The sequence below is a fragment of the Nesoenas mayeri genome (genome assembly GCF_963082525.1).
Source record: "Nesoenas mayeri genome assembly, chromosome: Z".
Classification (NCBI taxonomy): Eukaryota; Metazoa; Chordata; class Aves; order Columbiformes; family Columbidae; genus Nesoenas; species Nesoenas mayeri.
Window position 1 is genome coordinate 25,368,751 of NC_137542.1, and position 19,898 is coordinate 25,388,648.

General features: G+C 39.5%; 1 protein-coding gene across 1 annotated transcript in view; it reads right to left on the minus strand.

Annotated features, from left to right (window-relative positions):
* Positions 1-243: 243 nt before the first annotated feature.
* Positions 244-19,898, minus strand: part of SLC28A3 (solute carrier family 28 member 3) — a gene marked incomplete at both ends in the record, with an annotated part of 43,058 nt that continues 23,403 nt past the window's right edge. Inside the window, 10 exons of the mRNA XM_080362509.1 lie at positions 244-352; positions 1,742-1,865; positions 3,639-3,737; positions 4,591-4,672; positions 7,249-7,446; positions 9,103-9,271; positions 10,113-10,243; positions 11,410-11,535; positions 12,572-12,652; positions 13,771-13,851. Of these exons, the coding sequence (XP_080218635.1) occupies positions 244-352; positions 1,742-1,865; positions 3,639-3,737; positions 4,591-4,672; positions 7,249-7,446; positions 9,103-9,271; positions 10,113-10,243; positions 11,410-11,535; positions 12,572-12,652; positions 13,771-13,851 (1,200 nt within the window). The remainder of the gene's footprint in view (positions 353-1,741; positions 1,866-3,638; positions 3,738-4,590; positions 4,673-7,248; positions 7,447-9,102; positions 9,272-10,112; positions 10,244-11,409; positions 11,536-12,571; positions 12,653-13,770; positions 13,852-19,898) is intronic.

Consider the following 19,898-nt stretch of genomic DNA (forward strand, 5'->3'; position numbering starts at 1 on the left):
TCAGAAATGTTCTCCTACTCTTCTGATCTTTAGTTTAAGAAGAGATCTGCAGCAAGAGGTGTCTTGAACTAATCCCAATTTAATTTATAAGTAATTCCAAGCAAGTCAGAGGAACTGGGCTGGTAAGAGATGGAAAATAAAGGTTTGGGGGTTCACACATGTTGCAGAAAAGGAAATTTTTTATTAACTTTTCACCAAAGAACACCGCTCTTATTTATGATCTATCCCCCAAAAAAATTAAGGTTAAATCCAACTGCAATTAAAAGCAGGTTGATCCAGTATTTGGCAACATCCTTTCAAGGAACTCAGGGTGTAGTTTCCTCCATGGAAGGTCTCCTGTGAACCATTTATGCTGGGAAAGGAGATAAAAGCAGAAATCAGAGATATTAATTTTCTCTTTTGGGAATCTCAATCTCTCTCTCCCCATATATATAGTATATTTACACATAAACAAACATATGCACATACACATGCATGTGCACACACATAAGTGTGCACACACAATTTCTACAAAGCAACTTCAAATGTGTTAAAATTTTCATGAGAAGTGAAACAGCAAGAAGACTTTCCAAACACCAGCCACGTGCCGTGACCAGATATTTTTACCGGAGTGATGTCTGTTTTATGTATAAAGTCCTTGTGCCTTGGTTATATCTTCCTAGGTAACTGAAATAATTGAGGATTTCAGTTAATTATTCAAGATTTGTGCATCTTCAAAGCATTTGCTCAACACTGATTCTGGTGAAAAGAGAGCAAGTTCTTGCCTTTGTAGCAATTTGGTAGAGTTAAAATTGTTGTGATGAGCAAAAGTTGCAGTGATGAAGAAATATGAATGAAGGAATGTACTGAATATCACAGATGATTTTACTGGGCAAAAAGTTTTTGACACTGGTTCAATGTTATGATAAACTCATTTGGAACATCAGGTTGCAAGAACAGAAATTCCTTGCAGTGATATGCAAACATGGATGTATAGGCAGAAGGTGGTGATCTTGACATCAACATGAATATTTTTTTTAAATTACATTTTTTACAATAGTGTAAATCTAAAAATGTTACCATAAAAACAAGGCCACCTTACATATTGTATATATCAAATTTTAAAGGTTTTTGCCATAATCTAAATACATAGACCTTTGGTTCTTTGTGAGATAGTGTTAAGTATGTCTGAATGTATTCCTTACTTAGTATCATTATTCCTTTATTTTCTGTCTTGGATAGAGAATTATCTAAACCAGTTTACCTCAGAGTATTTTTCTGCTTCAAATATGTGTTTTCTATGTAAACAAATGTGATCACTGTTGTCTTCAGCCAGATTCATAGACAGCAGAAGGAAAAGCTCCTGGCTTTTTTCAACTCAGGTTATCCTCAGACACGATGTTAACACTATGTTAGTTCCAATATTTGGTTTATTTTTTGTTAGTATTTGAGATGAGCCTAAGCTAGACCACTGAATCTTCACATGACAATCTATTTTTAGGCATTCAGGAAGTTCAGGTTTTGACAAAGACATTTTGAGTTCTCTGTTGGTTCTGTTTGTGTTTGGCATGTAACAGGGAAATGCCCAAGAAAGGGAAAACAATTCAGCTACATTAAAATATTAATTTATTTAAAAGAAGCAAATTAACGGAAAGCAGGTGCCCAAGAAAAAAAGCTAAACAGAAAAAATAAAATTAGGCTTTTAGGGAATATGTGAGCTCCCTAAATTATGCTGACAGAAAAATAAAGAGTTGGTCTATACCTGGTGAAGAGTTGCTGGCAGCATTTAACTAGCTTTGTGCTGTTGGTAGGGAAGTCTGTGGAGTTGAAGGCATTTCCTAAAAAGATGTGGCAAGTAACTTCCAGATCAGGGATGACCAGCATTCCTGTGAAGTAAGTAACATTTTTTTTTAATGAGTAATGAAGAGGAAGATAAGACTTGGAATTGTCAGTCACGATGTTATGGTCAGATGAAACGTTCTGGCTAATATGAAATCACCCTCCAAGATGATTCTGTAAAGCTGTGAGAATAAATCACTTGAAAGGTGGGGTTTATAAAAAAAAATCTGAATCATTTTACAGACCTGGATTAAGAAGTGACCACAAACTTTTTTTTTTTTTTGGTACGTAGAAATGAAACTATGGTAACCTGTTATACATTGAACATTTTGTTTTTCTACTGCTTTTAATGCTACTAGAAAAAGGACGCTAATGGCTTTCTCACTGCTGGGCCAGTGTGCTTTCATTAACTAAAATGGAGCTATGTTGCATTTATAGCAGTGCAAGTAACTGCAGTACATTTTATTTTATCTTAATTGGAGGTAGTTCTGTTTTATTTTACTTTGCTTTGCTAGATGTTCTCCAAAATTTCCTATGAATAGTAATGATGTCAGCATTCATTGCTGTAAAGAAGACACAAAAATATGAAAAGGATGGTTCTTTCTATGTAGTGTTGTGAAACCTGAACACATTTTTAATATGTTCTTATCTTAACTGGGGCAGTAGGAATTGCTTGGATTTTTTACCTTCTTCTGTGCATAAGGAAAGCATTTGTCATGGCAGGAGTGGGTGTAATGTAATTTTCTTTCCAAAGCAGATTTTACTGCTTTAGAAAGATTTCCCAGTGGCTGTTCATAATTTTGCTCTTAAGGTCAGGATTGTGAAATGACACATTTTTGTAAGATTTTCCGATTCCTCAGTTATACAAAGTAGTGTCACATATGAAAATATTACAGTGGGCTGTGAAACTAATGACATTTCAAGCGTACTAGTTCTATAACTTCCAGAAAATAGTGTGGGTTTATCTTTAGAATGTGTATGTTTCTGTTGCTTCAATGAACACAAAGGGATATGGAAGCTGTGGTTAAAACAGACATTTTTTTTTGGCTATATAAAGTAGTCTCTTTCTTCACTGGAGGAATATGAATGCTTTAACCTTCATCATGCACTTCTTCATATCATATGCTCAGAAAAGAGAGCTGGGAAAGGGATTGTTAACTACTGAGCATAAGTTTTACCTGCTGAATCATATCTGGTCAATTAATTATTTAAAAATATAATTAGTATTATGTTCTTTTTAATTTCCTCCTTTTAATGGCTGTTGCATTGTGACTCTTTACTCAGCTTGAAGGTGAGACATTGAAAATAAGGATCTGCAGTTGAGTCTCACCTTAGGACAGTTTCATTAACTCAGTGAGAATACTATCAGTGTAAAGCATCTATTTAACACTAAGGCAAAAAGCTGTTCTGCTTCCCCCCATTCCTTGACTGCTATGCTCTTCTTTAATTCCACTCCTCCATTTTGGATCCATAATTGCTTCTGTATTTCTGTAGCCAGTAATGTGGAGGAGGGATTGCAACTCAGCTATAACTTGCTTTGTTAATGTGTTACACACAGACTAACTACCAAAAAAAAAAAAAAAAAAAAAAGAAAAAGATAAATAAAAAAATAAAGAAAAAAAAATATAAGACATAGTGGAATAAATAAAATAAATATTTTCCTACTCTCGTTTTCAGGAACCTTTCATCACATATTGACATTTAATCGTGGCAAAGCTAGAAAGAAGAGATAGAGGAGCTGCCTGGCTATGTCTGTCCTGCCAACACGCTGCCACGCAGTGGTCACTGCCTGAGAGGGACATCAAATGGGGGTACGGTACCTGCCACGCAGGCAGTCATGAAACAGGCCACAGTTCCTGCAATCAATGCTCTGAAACCACTGGCAGCTATTTCCTTTTGTTTTGAGGGAGCAATGCTTGCTAGGAAAAAAATAAAGAGTGTGTCAGTCATAAATACATACAGACATAAAGAAGATCAATCTACCAGTTGTCCCACCAAAAGAGGAAATTCCCACCCTGCAGTTTGAACAAGGAGAAACAAGAGGGAAAATGAAACGTTTTTAGAGGGCCGTTTGAAGGCTTGGTGCCAATGTTGTTTCTTTTTATTGTAAAGGTGGCTTTTGTAGGGAATGGTAATTTCTGTTTGCTTTGGCAGTTTGCACCTCTCTGCATCTGTCACATCTGGCTGATGACAGATTTCAGATGCAAACCCCAGGCATGGCATCAGGGTCAGTCCCTGTGGCTGGGTCCTGCTCTCCATGCCACCCCACTTCTTGCACCACAGAGGCCACCTGGGCTCCAGAGTAAAGACAGCTGCCAGAAATTCTGGCTGCCTGGTGAGAAACCCAGATGGGTTTTCAAATTTTCTTTTTGCCTTGAAATCTAAAAGGCCCTTTTTACTATATTTTTTCTCCCTCTAAGCCTACTGTGTATATGCAACATTTTAATGGGAAAGACAACTTCGTTGTTCAGATCAGTGGGCTACAGAGATGGATTGCTCCTCCTGAAGCATGAGGGTGGTAGTAGCTCAGGGTCTTGGTGTGAGGGCTGGTCAGGGCTTGGTCCCTCTCCCTTGCCCCCAGCCCCTCTCAGAGTACCTCCGTACCAAACCCTGCTGCCCTGAGGGAGCCCTTCCATACACTGGTGGGTGCTGGGTCTTGTCAGAGAGCTGCTGAACCCCTAATGCTGCTAAGCTTCACCCACAATCTGTTCCTCTGGGTGTTTTCTTTGGGATTTGCTTGCCAAATAAATAGTCCAGAAGAGTCATTCTTACTCAGGCCTCCTGTTACAATTCCCAGGGAGGCAAAGTTGGCAAACCCACAAAGAGCATAGGTGGCAATGACTTCAGAGCGAACCTGGAAAACAAACACACACCCCGTTGAGTTGTTTGAGTCAGCTTGTACCGATTTAGAGGTCTGAAAACTCCACATTGTGGCTTAGGGCTCCAAGTACTGAAGTCACTTGCTTTTGCCTGGTTGCTGCCCCAGTGTGTGGCTTTCAGCAAGGTAGAATCATTCTCTTGCTGAAATATGCAGGTGTTCATACTCATTGCCTGTGGGTGGACTCATAAACCATGTGATGGTTTTATTTTTCATGTATATTGCTGTGCCTTATTGAGTTGAGTACTAGTAATTAAAGACAAAAAAAAATAGTTCTTATCTTACTGGTGGGAGTCTGGTTGCTGCTTTTTGAAGGTATGAGTCAGAGAGCTTTATCTCAGCTTGTTGTTCATAGCTGGACTACCTCTATAACACTGTGAAACCTCAAGTTTTGGTACATATCCCTTGCTTCTTTGACCCTGAACAAGCAGAGGGCTCCATGTACAAAGCTGCTCTTGTGTGTGCTCCACCCTGTGCACAGTGGAAGGAAAGAGAAATGGGTCTCCTAGAGAGTGAGTGTTTTGATGTGATAATAGGTAGAGACACATTAAGATTTTTGGACCCCCCATTAGCAGCTTATTTCCTTCCTGACTTCAACCACCTTCCTCTCCTCGGGCAACACCAGCTCAGTCTGGAACTCAGAGCAGAGTCAAGGTTGGGCTGGCCTGTACCCCCATCGAGGGACCCCTCACAGGGCACAAAGTTACTTTGGGTGAAATCAGGCTGCAAATCTTGCAAACCTTGACACTAATGTAGTTCAAACATTTTTGGAAAGGAGACAACATATCTCAGCAAAGGGTTTTTTGAACCCATGCCATCTCTGAACTGCTATTTACTGTGTTTTAGACCCAAGCTGATGACATCCGAGTATTCTAGTAGGTTTCCTGTTCATTAGAAGTTTCTCTGTTTCCACTCTTGTTTTATGAAAACCAATTTGTAGATATTTTCAATCACTCTGTGAATATACAGCAAAATGCTTTTCAAGTACCCACTCTACATGCTTTTCCTAGAACCAGCTTTGTGTACTGTGATTTCACTGCTTTCATTTGTACTTCCCTAGCTCTGAAAACAGGAAGCCTTGCTATTACTGGCTCAGGTGAGGGAGCTCAGAAGACCACTTGTTTGCTCACTCTGACTGAATATCTGTGCCTGGACGTATTAGAGAGTTCTGAAACTGAATAGGAATTAAAAGTGGAAGTCAAGCGCACTTTCATATGAACAGTTGTGCCATAATTAAAATGGTTACTGGGCAATTTTTAGTAGTGTTATGAATCAAAACTATTTTTATACCTCAGAATTTTTTACCAGTTTGTACAAGCTCTATATTTGTATTGGAAGTGAACACAGAAGTTATATATGACATCTTACTAAAAAAAAAAAAAAAAAAAAAAAGATGTGAAATACAGGGTGAATTTAAAGGGTGATTTCCAGATTAAAAAATTGTATATATACATATATATATATATAAACACTCATTTGGGAGCTCAGAGACATATTCTCCTTGCAGAATGTAGCATGATGATATCAGGGCAAATTAAAGGTCCATCTCACCCAGGATCCTATTTACAGGAATTCCAGGAACACTGCTAATGGATGCTCAGGCAAGTGTGTATTTGATCCAACTACCTAGCTTTTTATTTCCACTTGTGAAATATGTTCTAGTAATAAAGAATGCAAGTGATCAGGAACATGTTTTGGCTTTTGTATATAAGGCAGGTATCCACAGTATCACGTCAGATTAAATTAAGACTAAAAGATGTGCAAAAAGATGCTTTCTGATTAAGGGTGCTCTACAATGACAGATCGTCTTGATTTGAAGAAGAAAGGCCAGTGCAGGCATAAATCCAGATATCATGGTTTTCATTGCTTGTGCTTAGGTTTCCTTCTCAGACAATTGTAGTAGGAATTATGTATCCTGTTAGGTGAATCTGGGTGGATGTGTGATTCAGAGTAGGGCCCAGGATCCACTAGAATTGCTGGTAAAAACTAGTCTTCATTGGCAATTGAAATAGACTAGTTTGGCTCAGTGTGACAAGAGAAGTCCATGACAGGTAGTACATGTCTTGTATTACTGCTCTTTGCATAGGGACAACAACCTCCAGCAGAGGTGTGCAAGTAATATCTTAAATGCCATCAGCTAAAGCTTGATGGATGCCTCTCTTAAAAGCCTAATGCTTGGCTAAATCTCTGCGGGCAGGAGGATCCCCCAGTTCTTGCCCAGGGTGTTCCTGGATGAGTGTCTGTGGTAAGAAAAAATTCACCTTGAAGACAGCCTTGACCTTATGTGCAGTGTCCTGTGGGACAAGGCATGTTCCCCCAAACTATGCCTTTCTTTTGCTATGTTTGTTTGAAATAAATAGCTAGTGTAATGGCAGTCATGGCAGCTTCACAAAGCAATACTGCATTTTCATAATTGAACTCTACCATGGAAAAATATGCTTTAGAGTAACATGCTACCACTATCCCTTTGAACCCATATTAAAAAATAAGTTGAGTTTCAGCAGAAAAGGTATTAGATCCAATAGATCTGTAGAGTAGAAAATGTTACTTACTGTCATGTACTGTTTCACACCATTAATGTACATCTTCCCACCCTTTTCTCGGTTCTGAATCAGTTCTGAGAGCCGCTCATAAGCCACAAATTCATTGAAGAAAGTTTTGTAACCTAGTAGTCCAGCAACAATAAAACTGTCTTCCCAGTCTACCCCCATCATGAAAGAGAATGGCATGAAGATACAAGCACAAATTTTCTGCAAAATACATAAGACAATAGCAGGTCAAAATATATGGTTGGCTGAAGAACAACAACATGTGATAAATTCTCTAAACTTAAAGTAAGTATGGTTTTATTTCAGCAGATGAAAATTGGCCTTAAATGCTTGCTGCCAGCATGTCTGGAGACTGAGGGGTTTTAATAGTAAGGTATGCTTGAGTAGTTTTTAAAAGGCTAACCCAAAATCTAGAAATTATTAAGTAATTAGGTATGTCCGTGATTTTATACCTAAAGTGAAAAAAAAAAAAGCTTTCTGTGCTTTTTTTTGCCAACGGTGGCTTCAGATTGGGGATAGTGTTTGTAGCAAAGAAGGATAGTTCAGTTAAAAGAGCTGATAAGAGAATTTAAAAGTCTGGTTCTTCCACTGATTAAATCAAGTGAGTTAATGAGCTTGCTTAATTACCAGGCGATTGGATTCCAACCAGTGTAAACAAAAGACTAAGACTTGTCTCTGCATAAAAGCTGTGCATCTGACATAATTAAAGCTGTACCTTTTTCCCAGCTTTAAAAGTTTTACAGGAATTAAAAAAAAAAAAAATCCCATATCACAGTATAGCTTACTTTTATATATGAGAGAAAACAACTCCAGCTATGAAAGTGTTTAGGTAGATTGTCCTTATTGAATATAACTGAGGTGTTTAAGCAGTTACTATTCCTGCTGGGTTTCTCTGCCCACAAAAGGCTGGAGGTTAGTATCTCTCAAAAGGGATGGTTGGCTGAATGCAATGTGTCTGTGGGTCTCAGCTCCTTTTGAGTTACCTATCTGTTCAAATGTTACTCCATCCAGTATTAAAATAACAGACCTTACATAAGTGTGGCTGAGGTATGGATACTTGTGGCTTTCCTCAGCTGTGGGTGTCTGTGCAGTGGGATAATCTGTGCAAACTGTGCAGGGTAACATCTTCATATTGCTGAAGCCACATCTGCTATGAGTGTCTATTCATTTCTGCATCACTTTTATTGCAACGTTATACCAATATTTCATACATCACTTTTGTTAGGAGCTTGCAAAACAAAAACACCCAAACCATTGAACCAAGATGGTTGCATTGGGTCAAAATGATATATTGACCTAGCTTAAAAAAGAAGCCCTGTTTAAAACCTGTTTGCTCAGCTGAGTGATTTGGGTGCTGTATTACAAGTTAATTGTGTTGTGAACTAAGTGGTATTGAGTTAAGTGTAGGTTCAGAGAAGTCCGGCCTTGCTCTAGTGTTCTTATCTAAGTGAAGCTAGTGAGCATTAGGGACTTGATGGGGCTCTCTGAAGCTAAAGTCACTTTAATGTTTGCACTGAAGGAGAAGTTAATGGCTTGGCAAGTGTGTAACTGACAGATATGCTGCACCGCTCAGAGGAGGCAGGTTTTAGCATACGATGCTCTGTAAATATACTCTGCTAGTTAGTAAGAGCAAAACAGAGGGAAGCTATACAGGCACTAATGGATACAGAAATATTTACATGGCAACAATTTTCCTTTGGCTGTAAAGATATTTTTCAATAACATGCCCATAAATATAGATGGTTTTGGATAATTTAAAAACAAACGAAAATCCACAGCAGAGCCACACAAGCACTTAATTTCAGATAGACACATTATGGATGTATATAAGCTGCATGAAAGACCTGAAGACCATACCTCAAAGTTCAGCTGTGGATAGTTGAACAGGTCTCCCACCCAAGAGAGGGTTGAGTCAATGAAAGCCAGCAGGGAAAGGAAGGAGATCAGGTTCACAAGGATGTTTGCTACTAGCTTGATGGAAGAAGAGGCACCTAGAAGGGCTGCTTCCAGCATGCTTTTTGATTCACTTTATCAATTAAAAGAAAAACAGTGTGTAAACATTTTTTTAATCCAATAACAGATCATAGAACTAAAAATTACATGACCTTGATTAGAAATCTACTGATGAAGCTGTTTACTTGCGGGGAAAATAATGATGAGGTGGAGTAGGTTTTTGCTCTTGATCCTCATGGGAGTGACTGGGAGAGCATGCTTTTGGTGCCACGAGGATGAATTTTGGCACATTTGGGGTTGGGCAAGCTGCGGATCAGGTCACAGTACTGTGACTGCGTGTGGCACCAGTGGTACGGGGGGAATGAGCACTGCTCTTCCTGCAGGCAGCCCTTGCAGGTGTGCCCAGGATGTCCAGAAGCAATTCCTTAAAAGCCTTTTGCTTTGCCTGTCATTCTCAAGGCAAGTGCGTCTCCCTGCAGGTAGATAACAAGGTTGCTACTGTGATTGTTGAAAAGACTGCTCCGCCTTTTCTTTCATATGTTTGCATTTACAGACTTGCTATAAGCAAAGGCAACAACAGAGAAAATGGCAAAGTCTTTTGGTGGCTCACCTCACCTCACCTCACCTCACCTCACCTCAGGTAGGCATTTCCCTTTCTTTGGAGGGTTTATGTCTGTCGAGGTCCTTGGCATATCTGTGTCTGTCCTAATTGGTAGTGATACCTCCATACATTGTAAAGAGGCATGCTGCACCTGAATTCACAAACTATTCATTTGGGGTACGCTGGTGTGTAATTAATTTATTGCTTGTACATCTACAATGTACTAACCCTAGAGCTTATGTGTGAAGAGTTATTTTTCCAAATCTCATTTTTGCATAAGTATTCCTACTAACTAGAGCCTGGATCAGCTTACCTTTTTATCATTTGTAGGTCATTCTTCTGTGTTAGTATAGGCTCTTCAGTTTCAGGCCAGAATAGTTTGGAGGTGGCTAATGATGCTGGTGCTGACATGACAGAAGCGGTCAGTAGGTGGGAAGCAGAAATCTAGATTTCCGAGTGACAGAAAATATGCCGTGATAACCACATCATGCACAAACATGGAGGAAAACCATTAAAATTATCAGTTGCTTGGATGACTTTTCTACAGGGGGTCATTAAAATGTTCACATTGCTTATAAGGAAAAGGAGAGAATGAGCAATACAATGGAAATTCAATTGGAAACAGGAAAAGTCCGAGTAGTGAAAAGTATGGAATAATCTTTCCAAAAGGCAAACTGCTTCACTTCTCTCTAGTGGCAAGCCAGAAGGAAGAAGAAACAAACAAAAAGCCAGGTCTGTTGAGTGCAGCTTGGTGTAGCAATAGCAGAGTAGGTGAATGAGAGCCAGCCTTCCTTAGCACCACCTGTATGCCTTGCAGTGGCAGGAAATTGTTTTTGTTCCTTGATGTTGTGTTAAAAAAAAAAATGTACATAGCCTAACTTAAATTCTGTTGTTCTCTTTCCACCCCTTTTTCTGCAAATTTCTACATAAAACTTATTTCGCAGCTTCTGCTGTGTTTCCATCTCTCCTTTCCTCTCTTAATCTCTTGGTCCTTTTGACCAGTCCTCCCTTCTTGCCTCTGCCTCTCCACTGTATTTTATTCTTTTATGGAACTAATATATTTATCAATTGTTCCCCAGTTACTCTGATCATAAATCACATCTTCAGCTATGTTTTTCTGGATTTGTGCTGCCGGCCCCTTAGCAGACAAGACATTTACTACTCATCTTTGTACATCACCACTGCAATGGCAGTCACGAGTCAACTCTTTAGGCTCATGTGGCTAGTAAGAGTTCCTGAAGGACTTTATTTACATCACTGCCACAGATGTGGAAGGGTTTATCAGTTAGTATATTCCTCATGTCAATTCATCCAAACTGTAGGAAACTATACAAATCAGTCATTTTCTTGCAGCTATGGTAGGAAACCTCTCTGTATTACCTAGGTAGGTTTTTTTGCTACTTAACAATATCTTCAAGATCAGATCTTAGTATCCCTATTTATTGTTGGAAGACACGGGGTTGTTGTGGTTAATTCCTTCAGAAATTAAAAAAAAAAAAAAGGAAGAAAAAGGAATGACAAATCTACTTCCAAAGCATTTTAGCTGGGCTTCTATACTTACGTGATTTCAGATAAACAGTATATTTTCCAGTTCTTTTTCCCCATCTTACCCCAAAAGAAACATATGCTCCGAAGACAGTTCCAGCAATAGTTGAGAATCCAGCTGTCATGATTGCATGGATTTCAGATATGGTGAGGTATGGTAAGTAGGGCCGTACCAGGAGAGGAGACTCTGTCTGGAGTGAGAAATGACTATCAAATTAAGAACTCTTTTATTAACAGGGCAGAAAAATCAGTGGCTGCATCACACTTTTAAGATGTCTTTGACTAATTAATCTTAGTGCTAATGAGTGCCCTGAATACTAATTTATTGAGGGTTTTTTACTCTAGGAAGGAAAATTGTACCAACATCCATCATGTCTAACAACAATTCTTGCTGTTTTACCATGTTCCCAAAAGGCCCAATGAAGTCGTCAAGAAATCCTAATCCAGTTCTGAGTGAGTTAGGGACAAGCACAAGTCTGAGCTGCAGGTGAGTCTGCGGGTCAAGTGAAATATGCCCACCAGCCACTGTGGGCAGCTTGAAGCTCTCAGGAGCTCTGGCAACTGTGCGAGCACATTCAGGAGAGAGTGTCATGCAGAGGTACTGGTTTAAATCTTGAAGCAGTGTAATACAGTGATTCACCACTATGAAATAACTGGTATGCTAATGTCACTTTTGGACTTGGATGCTAATTGGTGGTCTTTCCACACTGATTTGAAGCCTGGGACAGACACTGCTGTAGTGTGAGTTTAATGGATTTCCCATTAAAGGGGACTGGTAGACTCCGTGTTTGTTTTTATTTTTGTTTTTTTGCCAAGGCCTTGCACAGCTAGCCCTGAATCTTAATTTTCTGCATTGTCTGTCTGTCATGCCCTTGGCTGCCTTATGTGCCCTCTTTTCATTCTATTTGTCTTTTATATTGAAAGAATCCTGAAATTGGTATTTCTTTATAGCCTGGGAGTAGTCTGGAAGTCATTTAAAGGGAGATCTATCACCTACATTTGTGCTTGAGTTTCCATTGGGAAGACATATGGTTCCCAAAACCCACCCCATTGTGTACCACTGCCCACATATGAATGTGCTGGAATTCTGGAAATCAACCACCAATCCTGCATCCTAGCTTAATATGAAATGATGATTTTTTTTAATATACAGATGCTTGCTGTGCAGCAATATTTCACAATATTCAGTAATACTGTGCTAGTATGTTTTTCTATGCTCCAACTCACCTGTCCCACAAATATGTTACCTGCAGCTACCAGAGACTCAACAGGAGCTGTCCCCATTAAAATTTGCATTGTCCAACCAACCTAAAATGAATATAAAAGAAAAAAACAAAACCAAACAAAAAACAAAAAAAACAAAAAACCCCAACACATTAGTCTGACTATTCCATGCACTTCTTGAATTAATCACGGCAATATAACAGTTCCAAGACACCTTACAGTATTTCCCGAGTTAATGATTTCAGCTTCAAGATATGGCATGTTTATTTAATAGTAGCATGTTGAAATAAGCCAGAGGAAGAATAATTTAACAGAACTCAGAGTATGCCAGGCTCCTCCTGGACATTAAATTGTTAAACTAAAGTGATCAAACCAGATGTTTTAATGTATCCTTATTACTTATGTACCTGTCCAAAGGCACTTGGATCATATTAAGGGAAAAAAATGTGTGAAATTTAGATGAAGGCTAAAAATGCCTTGTAGAAATTTTAGCACACTATTTGAACTAGGTAAGGTTTGTGGTGCTTGTGTAACAATCCTGTGAATGAGATGGACACAGGACTTTTCAAGGGTATCTTCAAATAAAGTTCAGCTACCACTATGCCGTAAGATCTTTTCCCCCATAGGATAAGTTCATTTGGTGGACAAGGCAGGAGGTGGGCTTTCTGTGGACTCACTCTTATCTTACTGGACACTAGCACTGAACCTAAGAACCTTAGACCTGACAGAAATTAAAACTTAGAGCATGAGGTGAGACAACAGACTCTGATCTTGTTCTGGGAATCTGTGATGCAAAGGTATAGGTATACACATTTGCTACTGCAGTGCTCAATAAAAAGCAGAAATCCAATGTCTGTGACATAACCTCCACCCTGCACTTTGAGGCCTGGGAGTGGCGAAGGCAGAAAGGAATATTTAAGCAAGTATGGCATCTAAGTAACACTAAAGTTAGCCAGGCAAATCTAACAATTACATATGACATCAGCAATAAAACCAAGCTGAGGGGAGGAAAGTGTGCTGTGTAACGCCAATTAGGATTTTGCAGCGGTGACAACTGGAACTATTTCTAGGTTAAAAATAAACTACTTTTCATATCTTTACCTCTGACCAATTTTGTAAGGGCCAGTGCTACAGTTTGGCTGCACATGTTCAGGAACTGTCCTGTACTAGGCAAATAAATACCTACTAGAGAGAATTCATACCTTTGCAACGACCCACTGCATGAATCCAACGTGATAAAGCATAGACATTACTGTGCTGAAGAAAACCAAAACTGGCAGGACCTGATTTGGAGACACAAAATCATTAACATTTCTATAGTGGTTTTCCTTTCCTTAGTTCTGTAGGCCATTTCATTTTTGCAAAAGAGGTTCATATTTTTGGAGATACACTTAAAGGTATTGAAAACTCATAATTAACTTTGTACTTATGCTGTAAAATCTTTAACCTTGTAGACTTTATGTTAGTGCTGGAATGAACTATTTTTCATATATCTACATAGTTTTTTAACAGGACTATAATAGTTTTGAAACTATTTGGTTTAATATGCATTAGTTTACAGCCCTGTTTAAGTCAGTTCAAACATTGGGCAATGGCATCTACAGAGACTTGGATATGTATATCTATAGACTTTGAAAACCACAAACAGAAATATACACAATGGGACTGTGGCATAGAATTCAGAGCTCTATTTCTCTGTATCTGTGTGTAAAAAGCACAGCTTAAACTGCATTTAAGTACAAGATGAAGACATTTGGATTGTAACTAACTTGATTTCACAGAATCAAGGACAGCTTCCTTAGAAAGCACATACTGTGTAGCTGCCTTTTAATAACACACTACAGAAAAACCCTCTTTTATTCTGCTCTATTAATAGCATTGATTATGGTATGGAGTATTCGAGAGCTTTGTAACTGTATGCAGAGACAGAATCTGCTTAAAAACAAATTCACAGGTGTATACTTGTTAAATACGAGAAGCGAACATACGTCTCTTTTAGTGGTGGCTGAAGGGAAAATGTTTTCCTTAAACATAAAATTTAAAAGAATTGCACGGATGCCTAACCCACTGTCTAATGGTTTATTGCACATGTTGTTTTTTCATCTTGAATACAACTAACATCACTTGATTTTAAACACATAGGATCTCAGCATTTCTGTGCTAGTCTACAACAGCAAGAAACATTCCCCTGAAAGGTTCAAAATTAGGCAAACAAATGAGTTGCAGTTAAAACAGTGCCACTAACATGAAGAAGGCTTTATGTGTGTTCAACTGAGTGCATAATGCTTTATAAATAAAACCAAGAAACAAAATGAAAAAGAACAAAACACTTTGTTAGTTCAGACCTTTTCAGTAAATAGAAGCTGTGCCTTTCTAGAGGAGAGTTAGTACTGTCAGCAGTTTAGATAAAGGTTTGGAAATGCAGTTTAAATGATCAGAACCTTTCACCAAAAAGGCAGAGTGCAATTCACAGACATTGTTGTGCTTTTCAACAAGTTAATATGAGGCTGCTCTCTCTAGTTTGATTCTCTGATCCTTTTAGCGATCCTCTGGGGGTGTTTCACTACGCAGTGACAGCAGAAAGTCTAGTTCAGTAAAAGTAACACCTATCTCCCCCACCTTTTCTCTCCTGCCACATCCCTTCCCTGCTCCTGAGCATGTGCTTGCTGGAGAGGCAGGTGTCTGCCAGCCGGCTCCATACCCTACACAGGCAGGGGCCGTGGTGATGCCTGTGGGGAAGTGGGTCTGGAGAGGCAGCAGGCAGACAGGCAAAGGCCAACTCTCCGTACTGGATGGTAAAAACCATAAATGAGTGTCCTCCCATCTCTCACTCTGAATGGATGAGAAGAGCTCTCAGGCATTACTGTGGTTTGGTTTTAGCTGAAGGAGCGAGAAGACAGTGTTCCGCCTATGCTGGGTGACAGCTGGCACCCTTTGGCCTTTTTCTTGTGCTCATTCCTCTGAAAATACCTTAGATAACTTTAAAACATGCTTTTTCATGTTTGTGGTTGCAGCCATTTCTCGATGAAGCATTCATCTTTACAAAGCAGGGGGTTTGTTTTCCAGCTGTGAAAATTTGTGCCTTGACTGCATGAAGAAGTTGGGGTCTATTTTATGACTAAACCCTTCTGTCTAAATCCCTGTGACTTAACACGGTACTTATTATGTTATGTTTTCATTAGAAAAGCATAGCAACCATGTAACAGGTAAGTAACTGTAAAGTTTTGTCATGTCCAGGTTAGATTTTATCTAAGGCAGAACAAAATCATATGAAAAACACTGGCGAATTATTACTCTAAAATAAACAGAATGTAAATGAGCAACACATCACATTGCAGTGGGTTTTCAATTGCCTTGTCTGCAGAGGTAAACACAATGAAAAGCACTTAACATGAAACAACTAGTTTGACTGAAAAAAAACCCAAACAAACCTGAACTCTTTTACAGAAAAGCTCTTCACAGTGTTAATATAGTGAAGTGTTAAGATAGTGGTTTTGAAACTTGGGAGAGAGGAGAAAACCTCAGGAAAACTCCTTCTGTCCCATGTTTATATGAAGCTGCCACATCATCTCTACCAGGTGAGAGATTTGCCTTCATCCAGGGCTCATGTAGGGTTGCACGTTGTGAGTGTGACAGGAGTGGAAAAAGTGATAAGGCAGGCACATCTCCTATTCCCCATCCTCTCCTTTTCTCTCTTTGCAGTGCCAAAACCAGGGGAGTGGGTGGCACAGGGTCAATAATGTTGGAAGGCTCCCTCTGAGGGGTCTTGGGAAGAGGGTGTGCCTGTCTAGGTGATATCTTGATGGCAAAGGACTGTGCAAGGGCATAGGAGAGAGAGGGGAAAGCTCTGCTGGTGCTCCAGGGTCAGGTGCCTGGTGAAGCACCTGGAGGGTGGAGGCCAGGCTGGGAGCAGGTCTGGGAAGGGTGTAGGAAGACCAACCTTGGAGCTGTGCATACACGCTCTGGGGAGCTGAGAATGGGAATAGATTGTGCAAACCATCCTATCTGAGGAGGGATCTGGATGGCCAGGGAATCAGGGACACAGGCATATGTACATGGAGGAAGGACTGTTAGGAAAATAGGAGGCATGGGCATGATCCAAGGAGTCTGAGAACAGCTTGCCCTGTAACCATGGGGCTGTTGCATGTCCTGTGTGTATGGGAGTATCTGCACAGAGGGAGAGGTCGTGGTCGAACTTCAGTCTTGTTTGGCAGTGTTTCCTCTGTTAATTAAATGTGAAACATATTTGGAAGTAAAAGATCAAGAGTCCCCTTCGTTTCTTCCAAACGAAAATGCATTGATTGTATGAAATTGCTTTTAGACAAAGAAAAGCTCTTAAAACTCATTCTTCTGTCTCACGGACTCACAGTTCTCTATTTCTGCCTTAGTGCCCATATTTTCTGAGTGCAAGAGTCTGCCTCAAAGATGTGGGTGCTCTGAACAGAGGATGACAAAGAGGTGGTCTCCAACTTGCTTCTGCCACTAAAAAATTCACCAGTTTAATTTGAATATACACAGATCATTACAGCCTGTAGGTGGAGACAGTTAACAATTGTCAAGTCTAGGAAAAGTGGGGAGAGAACAGCAAAAGGAGACATGACAGGGAAGTGAGATGGCCCTCAATTATAGCAGAAGCCTAGTCCTCAAAAGGGCTGACCTGTTCCTGTGTGGGAGGAGGGGATGGGTCCAGCAGTGTAGTTATACCTGCATGGTTAAACTATTAGAATTATATTTCTCTCTATGGAAATATTAGTGCAGAAGTTTAGTCTCCAATATGTGTAACTCCTGATGCTTATTACATACCCTTAAATAGTCAAGTTTTAACTGATTAATAAGTTTAACGAGCACTCTGAAAAATCCCACAGCTTTTCAGTAGAGAATTGGTGTCAATGAGCTCTTCAGAATCACATTATGTGGCCTACAAATGTTGAATTTAATACTTCCCATAATACAATCTCTAAGAAAATAAATTATTTAGTTGTATTTTTTATAAATGGGTTATTTCATATTTATTATCAATTCTGCAATATGGTTTGATGTTACTAAAGAGCTACTTTCTGGGTCATGGTTATTGCCTATGCTACATGCATGGCAGGGAGTTGAAATTATTGGCTGCTCAGAACTCCTCTTCTGTTTGTGTCTTGATATTCAACTATTTAGTCAGGTTCCTTTAAAGAAGAAGTTGCTATTCATGTTTAAGAAACATCAGGGTTTCAGACAATCCTTGAGCCTGACCTTCAAAGCAAAGCCTTTCTCAGAGAGCCATGATCCTCCTGGCATAGAAAGGAAGCCACTGACATAACAGCAGTCTAACGCCCTGCTTGCTTAAAGCAAACTTTGCGTTTCGTTGTTAGAAGGACAGATGACTTAGTACTAGGAGGTCTTTCCTGACTACTTATGTACTTTGATGTGTTTGTTTATGTTGGCATCACTTTTTTTAGAACTCTAAAACTTTGCATCTGCATTTAAAAATATACATTTAAAATAGCAGTTTATGCATGCAAATGTGTGTCCTTTCAACTAATTAGTGCTTCCCAGACTATGTGCTCAAAGGCTGCAGTGGGGCTGGATGGAAGGCCCAGTGGGTGCATGCAAGGGATATATCTGCTCTGGTAACTGTGTCCATCTAAGTTAGCAGAAAACTGAGGCATCACTGCATACTGCTAAGGGTGCAGTGTAGATACAACTGGGCTCTGACAGTTGTCTGTGAAGTTATACCCTATCGCTTTCTACTCTCAAGAGCTAAGCCAAGACTCATGTGCTTCTCTTTTGGTAGATGGTTTGAAATATCTTGGGTCAAGATTTGGACAGCTCAGCACCACATGCAAACTTCATAAAACATCTGAAAGACACAAAACAACACTTTTGACCTTCTTAATCTCTGAAGAGATAACAAGTGTTTCAAGACAGAATGGGCTGACTGTCAGTCATTCATGCTGGAAGGAAGAAACCTCTTTCTAGAGGAAGAGCAGATGGAGCATGTTATAGTGTTGCTGTGCACTTGTCTACCACTCTGTTTATCAGGTATTACTAAACCAAAACACATACAGCTCTGAAAAATCAACTCATGGGTTTTGCTTTCTCTTTGTTGTCGTTAGAGGTGGTGATGGTGTTTTTGTTTGTTTGTTTGGGTTTTTCAGTGTGAAAGTAACCCACTTCTCTCTGTTATCCTCTTCTGGAAATTCCACATATCTTTTGGTGGCTTATCCCACGGAAAATGCCTTTGGATATATGCATACACAGAAGCCAAGTTTTGACTCTCTGGTCCCTAGTTATGGCTTTGGTCAGCAAAGTATTTTGCATCGCCACCGAGGCATTAAAAAAACACCCTGAAAACATCATAAGGCATTGTGGAAAAACACAGGAAAACCATCACTGGCGGTGGGAATTAAACTGTTTAATCCCCCAAATATGCAATTGTGAATGCAAATCATGATTTGAGTGCTCAATAAAGTAAAAGTGAGAGGAGACTGGAAAGTGAAACAAAAGGTATAAAAATAGTGCAATTAAAATATAATTATTGCTAATGGCTTCATTTTTTTTCCATCTAAGATGTTCTGACTACTCTCAGTAGCAGCATATTTTACAAATAACATCTTTCTTAACTAGTGAAAGAGCTAAGTATGAAGAATATCCAGTTTGGAATGTTATTTCCAGGAAAAAAAGAAGATAAATTGTGTGTAAGCTCACAGTCAAGTGACTGAAATACCGAACAGAAGAATGATATCTGAGAAAGACTTCATACATTTCTCATGGCTGTTTGTCTGTTAGTTTGTTTTTCCCTTTATGTGTTCTTGATTCTAGCCTAAGTAGGTATTACAGCATGGGCTACGTGTTGGATCAAAATCAGAAAAAATGCTGGGGAGGCCTAGAGAGCACAGAGCACATAAGCTGTCTTCTAGCAGTTTCCCAACAAGGTCTCCTAAGGGAGGGCTGGGAAATCTCTCTGGAATCTTATTAATGAAATAATACTGTAATGTAATTCTTCCTGTTTGTGTATGGGCAGCTTCTACTTCTTCTGCTGGGTATAAGTATACATCTAGGCTTTCCATGTCTACAGAGGCAATTTCTGTGAGGTAGTGGTCTGCACAACACTTTAGGACAGAACAGCATAGCATGGTATAGCACCTCTACTTGTGGAGAGATGGAGAATCAAAGAATCACAGAATTGTTTGGGTTGGAAAGGACCTTCAAAGGTGATCTAGTCTAACCCCTGCAATGAGCATGGACATCTTCAAATAGATCAGGTTGCTCAGAGCCCTGTCCAGCTTGGTCTTAAATGTCTCCAGGGATGGGGCATCTACCACCTCTCTGAGCAACCTGGGCCAGT